The sequence below is a fragment of the Bubalus kerabau genome, chromosome 5 (assembly GCF_029407905.1).
Source record: "Bubalus kerabau isolate K-KA32 ecotype Philippines breed swamp buffalo chromosome 5, PCC_UOA_SB_1v2, whole genome shotgun sequence".
NCBI lineage: Eukaryota > Metazoa > Chordata > Mammalia > Artiodactyla > Bovidae > Bubalus > Bubalus kerabau.
Genome location: NC_073628.1, coordinates 89823793 through 89837408, shown reverse-complemented (window position 1 = coordinate 89837408; position 13616 = coordinate 89823793). Strand labels below are relative to the sequence as shown.

Below are 13616 nucleotides of genomic sequence, written 5' to 3'. Positions count from 1 at the left end.
GAAGTTCCTAGTGTATACAATTTGACTTCTGAAATCTTTTCTATACCCCCTTCTCTGAGCCTTCTTCCCCTAGCTGTTATTTTTTCTGCCCTTTCTCCTTTGCTATGACTGTCTTGCTGATTCCTCTCATTTCCTTCCCCAATTGCCAAATATCAAAATATTCTCTAATATACAGAGCAGGCCAGAGTTCCCCCAATTCCTATTCCTAAACTCCTGTACCCAAAATAAAAAAAAATGACACCTCCTTACTAGAAAACATTCTCACTTGAAGGCTATGTAAACACTTTTTCCTAGCATATTTGAAAAAGTCAGCACTGCAGCTATTGTCTTACAAATCTCCAAAGAAGATTATCCTATTTCCTTTAGGTTTTCTTAGTGGGTTTTTTGGTTACAAGAGTCACTTCACAGCTCTTTACTTGTTTGTTCTTGTTCTTACTTTTTCTTCACAAGGTAAGCCTTTTAGAATATGTATTGGAGAAGTGCAGCTTGATGTTAGTGACTCTAAGTTATGATTATAATAGGAAACTGCCCAAAGATATGGAGCAGATTAGACCAGGACTCTCCCTGGTCTTCTGCAGGACCAACCAATGTCTATCGGTTCCCAGATGATCAGTCCCCAGTTTATCTCAACTAAGCCTGCTGCTAAGTCATTTCAGTCATGTCCAGCTCTGTGCGACTCCATAGATGGCAGCCCACCAGGCTCCCCCGTCCCTGGGATTCTCCAGGCAAGAACACTGGAGTGGGTTGCCATTTCCTTCTCCAATGCATGAAAGTGAAAAGTGAAAGTGAAGTCGCTCAGTCGTGTCCAACTCTTCACGACCCCATGGACTGCAGCCTACCAGGCTCCTCCATCCATGGGATTCTCCAGGCAAGAGTACTGGAGTGGGGTGCCATTGCCTTTTCCCAACTAAGCCTGATAGGAATCAACTGGCAAGGAAAGAATATTTTCCTTATGTTAATAAGACTTCATAATTTGAATGTTTCCTAGTATACTTAGAAGTATAACAAGTGTGGGTTCTGTTGAAATGCAAACATTAATAATGTAGAAGACTGGAAAACAGAACCATACGGCAGAGAATTACGAAGTTCCTGTTAATTTTAATTTATGACAAAGACACAGGAAGCTCCTTCTCAGTCTACTATTGCCACTTTAGCATGACCAAGTTATTTTTATACCAAGTATAGATTTAGCTGTTAATTTTATATGCCTATATTTGAATGGGATCAAGATGAATAAAAGACCATATTTGTGTTAAATGTTGTAATGTTCTGTAATTTATGTGCTTTAAATTTTTAAAGCAATGGACTTGTCCTGAATTGCAAGACTGCATTATGACTTTCATGAGCCCTAAGTGAGTAAAGAGTAAGTGAAGTCGCTCAGTTGTGTCAGACTCTTTGGGACCCCATGGACTGTAGCCCAGCAGGCTTCTCTGTCCATGGGGTTCTCCAGGCAAGAATACTGGAGTGGGTTGCCATTTCCTTCTCCAGGGGATCTTCCCAACCCAGGGATTGAACTTGGGTCTCCTACATTGCAGGCAGATGCTTTAACCTGTGAGCCGCCAGGCAAGCAGATAGACACTTTTGCTTTGTGGGACCCTATAAATCAATAAATATTAAAAATTAGACTATATGAGCACATTGATATAAAGATTACATTAAGCTTTAATATAATCCAGACTGGATTTATTCTTATCTTTTAAAGAATTAATATATATTCATATTCTTATATTTATTTTTTCTTATGATTTTGAAATAAACTAAAATTATTTTCATGAACCCCTAAAAGTATCATAGGCCCTATGCACTGTTTGACTGGGTCTCATGGAACAATCGGCCCTGTGAAGTCAGAAACAGCCAGTACATGTCCCATGTACTGGGGTCTACCTATTCCTAAAATCCCTCACCCTGCCACAACCACACCACACATTCACACAGGCTTTCAAATTGAAATGAAAATTTCAAAGTAGTTTCTTTGGGAAACGGTACATTTATTCTAGTAATGCTGTCATTTCTGAAGTTTTTTTACACACCTTGATTTGGAGACCTAAGATGAATATTTAAGATTTATGTTTGATAGTTAAAACAAAACTATCTTAATGAAATAATATTTTAGGTACCAAAAAAAGATTTGTTTTTATATAGTATCAAACTTTGAAAAAGCCTATGTTTAAACCTGAACCTTGTATTGCATGTATTTGATTAAAGTGTTTATAGAAAAAAAGGCTACTTAGTTAAATGGTTGTAAAGCTGAGCTTGCAACCTTCTGATAAATAATTAGTATTTTCTATTGCTAAGTGAATAACATAGAAGCATATTTGCCCATTCTCCAGAAACAAACAGTATCTACTATATTTTTCTTGCAGTATATTCTTTCTATAAGCAGAGAAAATCTAAACAAGGATCTACTGACGGGTAAGTCCAGTGCTTTATTCACAGCCCTCATTTTCAGCAAAGCGCATGAGACTAATCTTGTCATATGATTAATTGAAACTCATTTACCATTCCATCGTAGACGTTATTAAGAGCAAGACTATGTACAATACAAAGTGTTTCTTTAAAAATACTGGTGGTACATCTTCCAGCATCTCTTTTTCATCTTGCTGCTGCTGTTAAGTCACTTCAGTCGTGTCCGACTCTGTGTGACCCCATAGACGGCAGCCCACCAGGCTCCCCCGTCCCTGGGATTCTCCAGGCAACAACACTGGAGTGGTGGTCTAAATAAAAATTGTTTGTTCAGCATGTATTGAATTCCTATTGTCTTCTAGGCACTGGGTTGAATGAGTGCCTCAGTGAAGAACTCACAATCTAGTGGGAAAACAGATATATGTATATAACAATTTTCAAAGAGACACAAGCAGATTTTTTTATCAGAAATATGAAAAGCAATAGTGTGAAGGCTGATAGAGGGCTGAAGTTTTTTTAAGTATTATGAAAATTGCTGTGTGCAAAAACAAGAGTCTGGACTAAAGCTATAGCCCTCCAGTTGAGAGAAGATACAGATTCAAGATATCTGTAGGAGACAAAATTAGATGCAGGGTATAGGAAGTTGATAAAGAGGAAGGCGTACATAAGCCTGAAGATTCTCATGTGCATAACTAAAAAGACCTAGACCTATCCATTAATTGAAAAGCCCCTGGACTGCATATTATATTTGTATCCTGGATAATCAATCCAATCACATTCCATGTAACCCTTGATCATATTTTTTTCTTCTTTAGCTTTTGTACTAAACAAATTCATTCTATTCAAAGCATGCCATTAGTAGTTCTGCTGTTGCTGCTGCTAAGTCGTTTCAGTCGTGTCCGACTCTGTGCGACCCCATAGATGGAAGCCCACCAGGCTCTGCCATCCCTGGGATTCTCCAGGCAAGAACACTGGAGTGGGTTGCCATTTCCTTCTCCAATGCATGAAAGTGAAAAGTGAAAGTGAAGTCACTCAGTCGTGTCCGACTCTTAGCGACCCCATGGACTACAGCCTACCAGGCTCCTCCGTCCATGGGATTTTCCAGGCAAGAGTACTGGAGTGGGTTGCCGTTAGTAGTTCCACTATCTTTTAAATCAATCAATCCCTCTCAACGCATTCCAGCAACCTCTGACTTTTGGAGAGCAGAGGTTCCAGTTATTTATCTGTGTTTCTCCACAGTCCCCTACCCAGGGTGAGTTTGTAACGTATCTGTTGAATTGAACTGAACTGAACTGGGAGGAGGAGTGAAGGGGAAGGTCACTCTAGTTGATTCACAAGGGCTCAGAAATAGGGTTTAGTATTCATCTCAATTCCATTTCTTTACTTGTAAGACTGACTTTTGGATGAGTAGATACATGGCTAGGTTGCTTTATATATTCATGCTGATCTTAAGAAAAGAAACTACAAGACAGCTTTCAAAAATAATAGAAAATATCTCTGATGTGTTAAGCACTATGTTAATAACTGCTTTATATTGCATCCATTTGTATAACCCTCCAAACAACTCTGTGAAGTAAGAATTATGTTTACCTCAGTTTTGTACATGATAAAGGAAGCTTAGAGAGGGCCACAGTGCAGCAGTTTACACTGTTAATAAGTAGCAGAATCTGGATTGAACTTGAGTCTGTCTATTCCAAAGTCCATGCTTTTAACTATTATAGTCACTGCCTCCAGTAATATAAATGAAACACTGATAATATAAGGAGCTAAAACATGGGGAAGATCCATCTTGCATGCTCCCCTGTTTTTCATTAGGTACACACTGCACAGCATACAAATTTCATAAATGGCATAAATATGTTAATAAAAAGAATGCTGAACCTCTTGACTTCTAAACTGTTTGGCATATAAAGTTCTTTTACACAGCTCTTATTCCTATACATGGCATCAGATTGTGAGCCACCTGTTCCACAGATAAATGCTCATTCCTTCTGATAGAACAGCTCCCCTCTGAAAGTACTGTAACTAAATCATTTTCCTGCATCAGCTTTTCATGTAGGGTTGTTTCATGGTTTACTGTCCTGTGGGATGTTAATAACTGTTAAGTAAAACAAACATAAAAAGGATATGTGGTCAGGTAAATTGGATAAACTTAAAACCTGCATTGGACTTCCCAGGTGGCCCTAGAGGTAAAGAACTCATCTGTCAATGCAGGAGACATAAGAAATGTGGGTTCAATCCCTGGGTCAGGAGGATCCCCTGGAGGAGGGCATGGCAACCCACTGCAGTATTCTTGCCTGGAGAATCCCATGGACAGAGGAGCCTCGTGGGCTACATTGGGGCCCAACAAGTTGAACACAACTGCAGTGACTTAGCACACACACAAGCAAACCCTGCATCAAATTAGTTTTAAAAGTTCTAGGACTTCCCTGGTGACCCAGTGGCTAAGACTCCATGCTCCCAATGCAGGGGGCCCAGGTTAAATCCCTTGTCAGGAAACTAGATCCCACCTGCCACAACTAAGAGATCCCACATGCTGCAATGAAGACCTGGTGCCGCCAAATAAATACATAAATAACTATTAAAAGTCTTTTCTTACAGTACTTTCAGGGCCTTTATTATACTAGTCTGCAGTGTGGATTTTCCAGGGCAATGCTGTCTAAGATGTGACCACAAATGCCAGCCATATGCATAATTTAAAACCTTATATTAATCACAATAGAAAACCTACAAAGAAATTGACAAAATTAATTTAAATAGTATATTTAACCTAATATATCCAAAATATTATTATTTCAATATATAATCTATGTAAGAATGCTGCTGCTGCTACTGCTAAGTCGCTTCAGTCGTGTCCGACTCTGTGCGACCCCAGAGACAGCAGCCCACCAAGCTCCCCTGTCCCTGGGATTCTCCAGGCAAGAACACTGGAGTGGGTTGCCATTTCCTTCTCCAATGCATGAAAGTGAAAAGTGAAAGTGAAGTCGCTCAGTCGTGTCCGACTCTTAGCGACCCCATGGACTGTAGCCCACCAGGCTCCTCCGTCCGTGGGATTTTCCAGGCAAGAGAACTGGAGTGGGGTGCCATTGCCTTCTCCGTGTAAGAATGCTACTCATGAGACATTTTATTCTTTTTTTTTTTTTTTTTTTACTAAGTTGTGAAAACCCAGTGGTTGCATCCCATCTCCATTCAGAACATCCATATTTTAGGCACTCAAGAGCCACATGTATCTGGGGACGAAGACGGACGAAGCATTTCTGTAACGACTGTGACCACAGAACAGTTTTTTCAGTTATCACAGGACTAGTGTCCCATGGAAAATTCTTTGAGCTGCATTTCTCTACATTTAATTTGAAAAAAAAAAAAATACAAAAAGGTTGATTCCACAAACACATATTGTGTTTGTCAAAGATACCCATAGTGGTTTGAGTAAAGTCTGATTTCTCCAAGTTATTTGTCAAAAGATTTCTTAAACATAGATAAGTCTTTGGCATATCTCGAATTTCAATGTTCTAAAGCTTCCAATCCTGTGTTCAAGAATCTTAAAGTCTGCAAACCCCAAATCAAACTCAAGCAAAGCAGAACAACAACAACAACAAATACAAAACCTGAGATGAAAAGGAGAAATGGGTACAGATAGAAATATTGAATTCAAAGTCAGACTTCTGGCTTATTTTTCCTAAATTCTTTACTTTGTGTGATCTTAGTCATCTCACTTTTCCCTCCAGAAGCTCAGTTACTTCATTTATGAAATGAAGATTTTTAAAATAAACTCTCTCTGAGGTCTACACCAGCTCTAACATCTACATTCAGATTTGTGGCTTTAAGAACAATAAATAGCCCCTAATTATAGATCTCCTGCTCATGAGAAAAACTAATAGTTAAGAAAATTAAATTCACTATAGATTTTTTAGCAGGCCAAAAAAGCACTAAAATAATTTGATTCTATTTATTAAGAAGTTTCCAGTCTTCTTACTCACTTTCCCCTAACTATTTGAGTGTTTGATTACAAAAAGATCTATATTTATATATCAATGATCTATATTTATAACAAACTGAGTCAGAAGTCTAGAGGACTTGCTAAAAAGAGATACAAAGTCAGACATAGTATGAAAAAAGAAGTTTGACTGAATATTTCCAATCACAAATTAAGCCTTAATTTGGGGGCAACTTTAAAATATGTGATGATCGCTTCTTTCCTAGGGTGCCAACAATTAGAGTGATGCAAGAATATACATAGTTAGATTTTTTTTTTTTTTGAGATGGAGACAGTTGATTTTTATTTATCTCTTTTACTACCAGATTATCCTTAGAACATTTGCCAAACAGTTGTCAAATCACATTTTAACTAATTCATGTTTACATTGTTAAGTATCTCTATCACACCATTCTCAGAAAATGATTAATTCAATTTAAGTGAAATAAGAATTGGAATTTCATTTCCATTAGTTTTCTCTCTCTGTTTCTTCAGCTGTGGAGAAATACTCCAATGCAAAAGTGCACTTTGGCCACAGGCTGGTGAAATGTAATCCTGAGAAAGGAGTGATCACAGTGCTTGGGTAAGAACCGGTCAGCCCTTTGACTTCACAGGTGAAGGGTTGAAGTGGAGAACTGTGCCTGTAAACTTTGCTCTTGACTTTTTTTGAAAGAGTTAAATGATTACTAACAGGGTAATTCAAGTAGTTTCTACAGTCAAGTAACTTTATGTTGATCACTAGCACCAGTATTCTTCCTGATTCTCCCGCTCATTCATCTTCTTAACAGTATTCTAGACTGGTAACCATACTCTGCTTCTAACACTCTCCTAACTTGAAACAGATAACTCTCCACTGCTCTGCTTCTCCTCTCCTCTTTCTGAATACTATTTGTCTGCCTCCCCTTGGCTGAGCCCATTTCCTCTCAAGTTCCAAGACTCATATCCCACTTGTGGGAAATATCTTGGATTCACAGTTTGTTCAACAACTACTTGTAAATTCACATTTCTATTTGTAATAATAACCCTTATTTCAATCTTAATTTTCCTTTAAGCACCTTCGCAAGTACTTCTTGTCATAATCTCAAATGTATCTAAAATTTCAAACATCTATTTGTCCTCCTCCTAACTTCCCTGGTTTATTGTTGTTGCTGTCTAGATGCTCAGTCATGTCCAACTCTTTGTGACCCTGTGAACCGTAGACCACAGGCTCCTCTGTCCATGGGATTCTCTAGGCAAGAATACTGGAGTGGGCTGCCGTTTCCTTCCCTAGGGGCTCTTCCCCACCCAGGGATCAAACCTGTGTCTCCTGCATTGGCAGGCAGATTCTTTACTACCGAGTCACCTGGGAAGCTGACTTACCTAGTACTTTTAACCAAATAATTAAAATCATTCTTGATGTACCCCTTTCCTTATTTTCTCCCATTTGACCTGAAAACATTTCCCAGTGTCTTGTACTTCTGGTCTGCCTCAGAGCCTATGTCATCCTTCTTCCTGAGCACCACAATCCTTGGGATCTCACCCCCACACATGTAGGCTACTAAGGTCACTTTGTCTCCATTTCCTCTCCCTTCTGCATTGTGGCTCCTCTGCAACATTTCTACTCCTAAGTAAGTTGTCTTAAAGTACTACTCTTCATACACCACCTGCCCAGTGGAAATATATTGTTTTCTCCCAGCTGCCAGAATAATGTATTTAAACCTTGCGTCTTAACATTCAAAATTCTCTTCTCCTCCCTCTCCAATTGTATTCTTTTCTTAAATTCCTCTTCTGATCTCCTCTAAGACAAACATGCTGCTTCTAGAAGATCTTGGTCACGTCCCTGTGGTTGTTCATACACTTTCTCCATTTGAAAGACTTTTCTTTCTTTTCAAGGTTCTCTTCCTTCATGCAGGGAACTCAGCTCTTAGTCAGGCTTCTGTGGCCTAGCATGTCTTTAATAATCAGTATGATTGTGTGTTGGAGAAGGCAATGGCACCCCACTCCAGTACTCTTGCCTGGAAAATCCCATGGACGGAGGAGTCCGGTGGGCTGCAGTCCATGGGGTCACTGAGGGTCGGACACGACTGAGCGACTTCATTTTCACTTTTCACTTTCATGCATTGGAGAAGGAAATGGCAACCCACTCCAGTGTTCTTGCCTGGAGAATCCCAGGGACGGGGGAGCCTGATGAGCTGCTGTCTACGGGGTCGCACAGAGTCGGACATGACTGAATCGACTTAGCAGCAGCAGCAGCAGCATGACTGTGTGTTACTCTCATTCTCATAAGAAAACCCCATGACTGGGACAAGTGTTATCTTCATTTTATAGCTATTGACTCAAAGCTCTAAATCAGATATGTAAAAGTGAGTAGTGGCCCCATTATTAAGTCACTACTTTTTATACCCAATAGAGGTACTTCATCATTTTCACCACTAGACTTTTTTTTTTTTTTGATGGTTTATTTTATTTTTCAGACAGGACAAAGTTCCCAAAGATGTCACCTGTGACCTCATTGTAGGATGTGATGGAGCCTTTTCCACTGTTAGAACTTACCTCATGAAGAAACCCCGCTTTGATTACAGTCAACAATACATTCCTCATGGGTACATGGAGCTAAATATTCCACCTAAGAATGGGGATGTAAGTCCTCTCCCTTTCTTTTCTCCTTCCTACAACTCTCCCCCTCCCCTGCCCTATAATAGAGAGAAGTGTATTCTAGTGCAGTTGTTCTCATCAGCATGTCTTGATCCATTTTAAGGTTTGCCAAAGTACTATGTATTCAATAACTCATAATAAATTGGATGTAGAGGTATCCTTTTAATAATATCATTCTCACTCCCTTACCTTTCAATATGTTTTCTTGAATAGGGAAGAAAGGAAAGGAATTACAACTACTTTTTTCTATTATATCTTGCGAAAAAATTAAAAAAAAAAAAAACAGGTTGGGAATCAACTTTGTGTACTGACAGTCCAGAGTTCTTATACTCATGATTAAATAAAAAAAGTTATTAAATAAAGTGAACAGGGAATTGTTGCAAAGAGACTTGCATTGCATGTTTTTTATTTCCTGGAGTCCATGTTAAACCATATTTGGCCAGAGGCAAATATGTAGTATGTATATTGTGTGTTGAGGAAAATTAAAATACCAACAGAAGCAATGAGGATCTTGGCTTATAAGTAATAAAAGGTACACAGCATCAGTTAAATACTTGATTTGCATATAAAACATACATTTTAAGGTACTGATTTAACCTATCCTAGTTGAAATTCAAACGTCTAGTCTGTTTAGGATGCTAAGTCACTTCAGTCGTGTCCGACTCTGTGCGACCCCATAGACGGCAGCCCACCAGGCTCCCCCGTCCCTGGGATTCTCCAGGCAAGAACACTGGAGTGGGTTGCCATTTCCTTCTCCAATGCATGAAAGTGAAAAGTGAAAGTGAGGTCGCTCAGTCGTGTCCGACTCCCAGCGACCCCATGAACTGCAGCTCACCAGGCTCCTCCATCCATGGGATCCTCCAAGCAAGAGTACTGGAGTTGGGTGCCATTGCCCTCTCCGCTGTTTTGGATAGCAGTATTATATACCACTTTTATGGGCTTCCCAGGTGACTCAGTGGTAAAGAATCTGCCAATGCAAGAGATGCGGGTTTGATCCCTGGATGGGGAAGATCCTCTGGAGGAGGAAATGTCAACCCACTCCAGTATCCTTGCCAAGACAATTCTATGGACAGAGGAGCCTGGCGGGTTACAGTCTATGAGGTTGCAAAGAGTCGGACATGACTGAATGATTAACACTTCTAACACCTGGGGAATTAAGTGGGCGTTCATCTTAAAGCTATTGTTTCACAGCAAGCAAACTGTCTTTGCTTAGACTTTATGTTTAGAAGGACTTAAAGTGATCTAAATTGCTGTGGGTACAAGTATAACATAAACAGAGTCGGTGTGCCTTATTTGTTAATGCAGATGAGCTGCATTAATACACTAATTATATGTATATTTTTTCCCTGCAGTTTGCCATGGAACCTAATTATCTACATATTTGGCCTAGAGATACCTTTATGATGATTGCACTTCCTAACATGGTAGTGTAAAATTTTTTATTAACTCTCATTTTGCCTATATGATTAATGGTTTTCATTACTTACTTTTATATAGTATATACATGTATGTAGTCAACTTCATCATTGTCTAGTCTGTTTAATGATTATATCTGAAACTTTGGGGATATTGAAGAAAAACCTGAAGAAATACAAGTTATTTACTTTGGAAAGGATATTTAACATATACAAATGACTAATGGGGGTTTGTGTGTGGTGGTACCTGACTGCCACCTCTCCCAAGACAGTGCAGGAAGAAACTGCCCCCAAATAAAGCCAAAGATATTTAAGTTATATATTAGGAAGTATTTTTCATCCTTTAAGGTCTGTAGGACATTTGAATATTCATTATCAAAAAGGAGCATGGCTGTTCTTTCATTAGACCTTAGAGACTTTTTTGCTATCAGTCCTGGGTGTTTATTGGAAGGACTGATGTTGAAGCTGAAACTCCAATACTTTGGCCACCTGATGCGAAGAGCTGACTCATTGGAAAAGACCCTGATGCTGGGAAAGATTGAAGGCAGGAGGAGAAGGGGACGACAGAGGATGAGATGGTTGGATGGCATCACCGACTCAATGGACGTGAGTTTGGGTGAACTTTGGGAATTGGTGATGGATAGGGAGGCCTGGCGTACTGTAGTTCATGAGGTCGAAAAGAGTTAGACATGACTGAGTGACTGAACTGAACAGAATATATACATATATAGTTATTATTATCTCTATATGGAGATTCCCATGTGGCTCAGTGATGAAGAATCCAACGCAGTGCAAGGGATGTGAATTCAATCCCCAGGTCCAGAAGACCCCCTGGGGAAGGAAATGGCAATCCACTTCAGTATTCTTGCCCGGGAAATCTCATGGACAGAGGAACCTGGCGGGCTATGGTCCATGGGGTCACTAAAGAGTTGGACATGACTTAGTGACTAAACAACAACAATCTCTATAATATAGACACATATATCTATTTATATTTTTCTGGTTGGTCTTTTATTTACCTTTTTTTTTTCTTTCTCTTGTCAAGAATCCTGGGGTCCAAAGCCCTAATGTCATAGTGTTTTAAATGGAATAACAGTAAAGAAAAAAAAAAAGAGGAGAATTCAAATCCAATGCACCTATTAATAGTATAAGGAGTGCAGTGTTTACTTGGTGAAAATACCTGGAGTTTACACTATCAGATCAGATCAGATCAGATCAGTCGCTCAGTCGTGTCTGAGTCTTTGAGATGCCATGAATCACAGCACGCCAGGCCTCCCTGTCCAATACCAATTCCCAGAGTTCACTGAGACTCACGTCCAGCAAGTCAGTGATGCCATCCAGCCATCTCATCCTCTGTCTTCCCCTTCTCCTCTTGCCCCCAATCCCTCCCAGCATCAGAGTCTTTTCCAATGAGTCAACTCTTCGCATGAGGTGGCCAAAGTACTGGAGTTTCAGCTTTAGAATCATTCCTTCCAAAGAAATCCCAGGGCTGATCTCCTTCAGAATGGACTGGTTGGATCTCCTTGCAGTCCAAGGGACTCTCAAGAGTCTTGTCCAACACCACAGTTCAAAAGCATCAATTCTTCAGCGCTCAGCCTTCTTCACAGTCCAACTCTCACATCCATACATGACCACAGGGAAAACCATAGTCTTGACTAGACAAACCTTTGTTGGCAAAGTAATGTCTCTGCTTTTGAATATGCTATCTAGGTTGGTCATAACTTTCCTCACAGTATAGAAAGTTTCCTAATAACCAAGAAGCAGGAGTGTACCTGGGGACCCCTGACTGAGCTTTTCCTGGGAAGTGAGGGAAGAAAGTGAGGGTGCCTTTCCTGTCTGCTTGGACACTCCTCCCAGAGTCCCCTGAGCCACAGCAAGCACTTTGAGATTGAGGGATCTGTCTTAGGGCCAGTATTGCCTGACCCCCAATCTCTCACACACTGTTCCTCTTCTCATCACAGAACAAATCTTTCACGTGTACTTTGTTCATGCCTTTTGAAGAGTTTGAAAAACTGCTAACTAGTAGTGATGTGCTGGACTTCTTCCAGAAATACTTTCCGGATTCCATCCCTCTAATTGGAAAGTAAGTTTCAAGATGTCCAATTGTGCCTTTTGACTCCTTGTTTGAGGTATTCAAAATTCAGATAAAGGCTAATGCACCTTATTTCAGCTTTTGTTCAAAATGATCTGTAATGCAGTGACCTGGACGGGAAACCCGCATCTGTGCTAAGTCACTTCCATCATATCCGACTCTGAGACCCCATAGACCATAGCCTGCCAGGCTCCTCTGTCCACAGGGTTTTTCCAGGCAAGAAATTGCCATGCCCTCCTTCAGGGGATCTTCCTGATTATGCAGTGACCTGGATGGGAAACCTAGATTACAGCAAAAGTCCAAGAGGATCTTGTGCTGCAAACAGGAATTCTGAAAAAATCCCAGGCTGGGCCGGTATCTCTGGGAAAGACAAGCCACCATTGTCCCTGGGCCTTTTATATTCCCTGTGCAGGTGCTCAGGCCCCATAGGTCTCAGTGTGCCACAGAGCTTGGCTGTGCTTCCTCCTGCTGGTGGGAACACAAATCTATATGATGGCACCCTCAAGTCCACCAGTTGCTAGCTATATAAGCTTACCTATGTCTCATACCCTTCACAGTAAAATGCTGATGATAGTTGTACCTGCCCCAGAGGGTTGTTGTGCGGAGTAAAGGGAATAATGCCTATAAACCATTCAGCACAGGGCCAGGCATGTGTAAAGTTTTTCCAAACTGATAGCTAATTGTACCAGCCGTCTGGCTTATGAGTCTTAGCTCCTCTGGCCCATTTCACATCACCACATGGACCTTGTCATTTGGTCTCACTCAGTGCCTCTCTCCCCTGTCTCTCTGTCCTAGAACCTAACTCCCATTCCACCTCCAGTGACATCTTCATGAAGGCAGCACAATGCTGCAGAAAGAGCAAGGTTTTAACACTACTCTTGTCCCTGACTTCCTTGGGTCTCAGATTTTTCATCACTAAAATAGACATCAGGATGCCTTACTTTTAGGGCAATTTTGAAAATTAAATGAGTTAATTATGTAAAAGGGATAGCCCAATGCCAAGTCATAGCAGATCTTTTTTAAAATTGCCAGTTCTCATCCTTTCCTGCATATCAATTCAAATGCTATGTTGGTTTCTCCTTCTCTGGCATTGAAT

At 40.3% G+C, this 13616-nt stretch overlaps 2 protein-coding genes across 2 annotated transcripts in view; one reads left to right on the top strand and one right to left on the bottom strand.

Moving 5' to 3' along the window:
- The window catches only part of FH (fumarate hydratase), a 215845-nt gene that overhangs the window by 73234 nt on the left and 128995 nt on the right, over nt 1–13616 (bottom strand). The gene's annotated exons all lie outside the window — the stretch shown is intronic.
- Nucleotides 1–13616, top strand: part of KMO (kynurenine 3-monooxygenase) — a 71574-nt gene that overhangs the window by 36264 nt on the left and 21694 nt on the right. The window contains exons 5-9 of the mRNA XM_055583237.1: nt 2364–2412; nt 6875–6962; nt 8833–8998; nt 10366–10437; nt 12390–12511. Of these exons, the coding sequence (XP_055439212.1) occupies nt 2364–2412; nt 6875–6962; nt 8833–8998; nt 10366–10437; nt 12390–12511 (497 nt within the window). The remainder of the gene's footprint in view (nt 1–2363; nt 2413–6874; nt 6963–8832; nt 8999–10365; nt 10438–12389; nt 12512–13616) is intronic.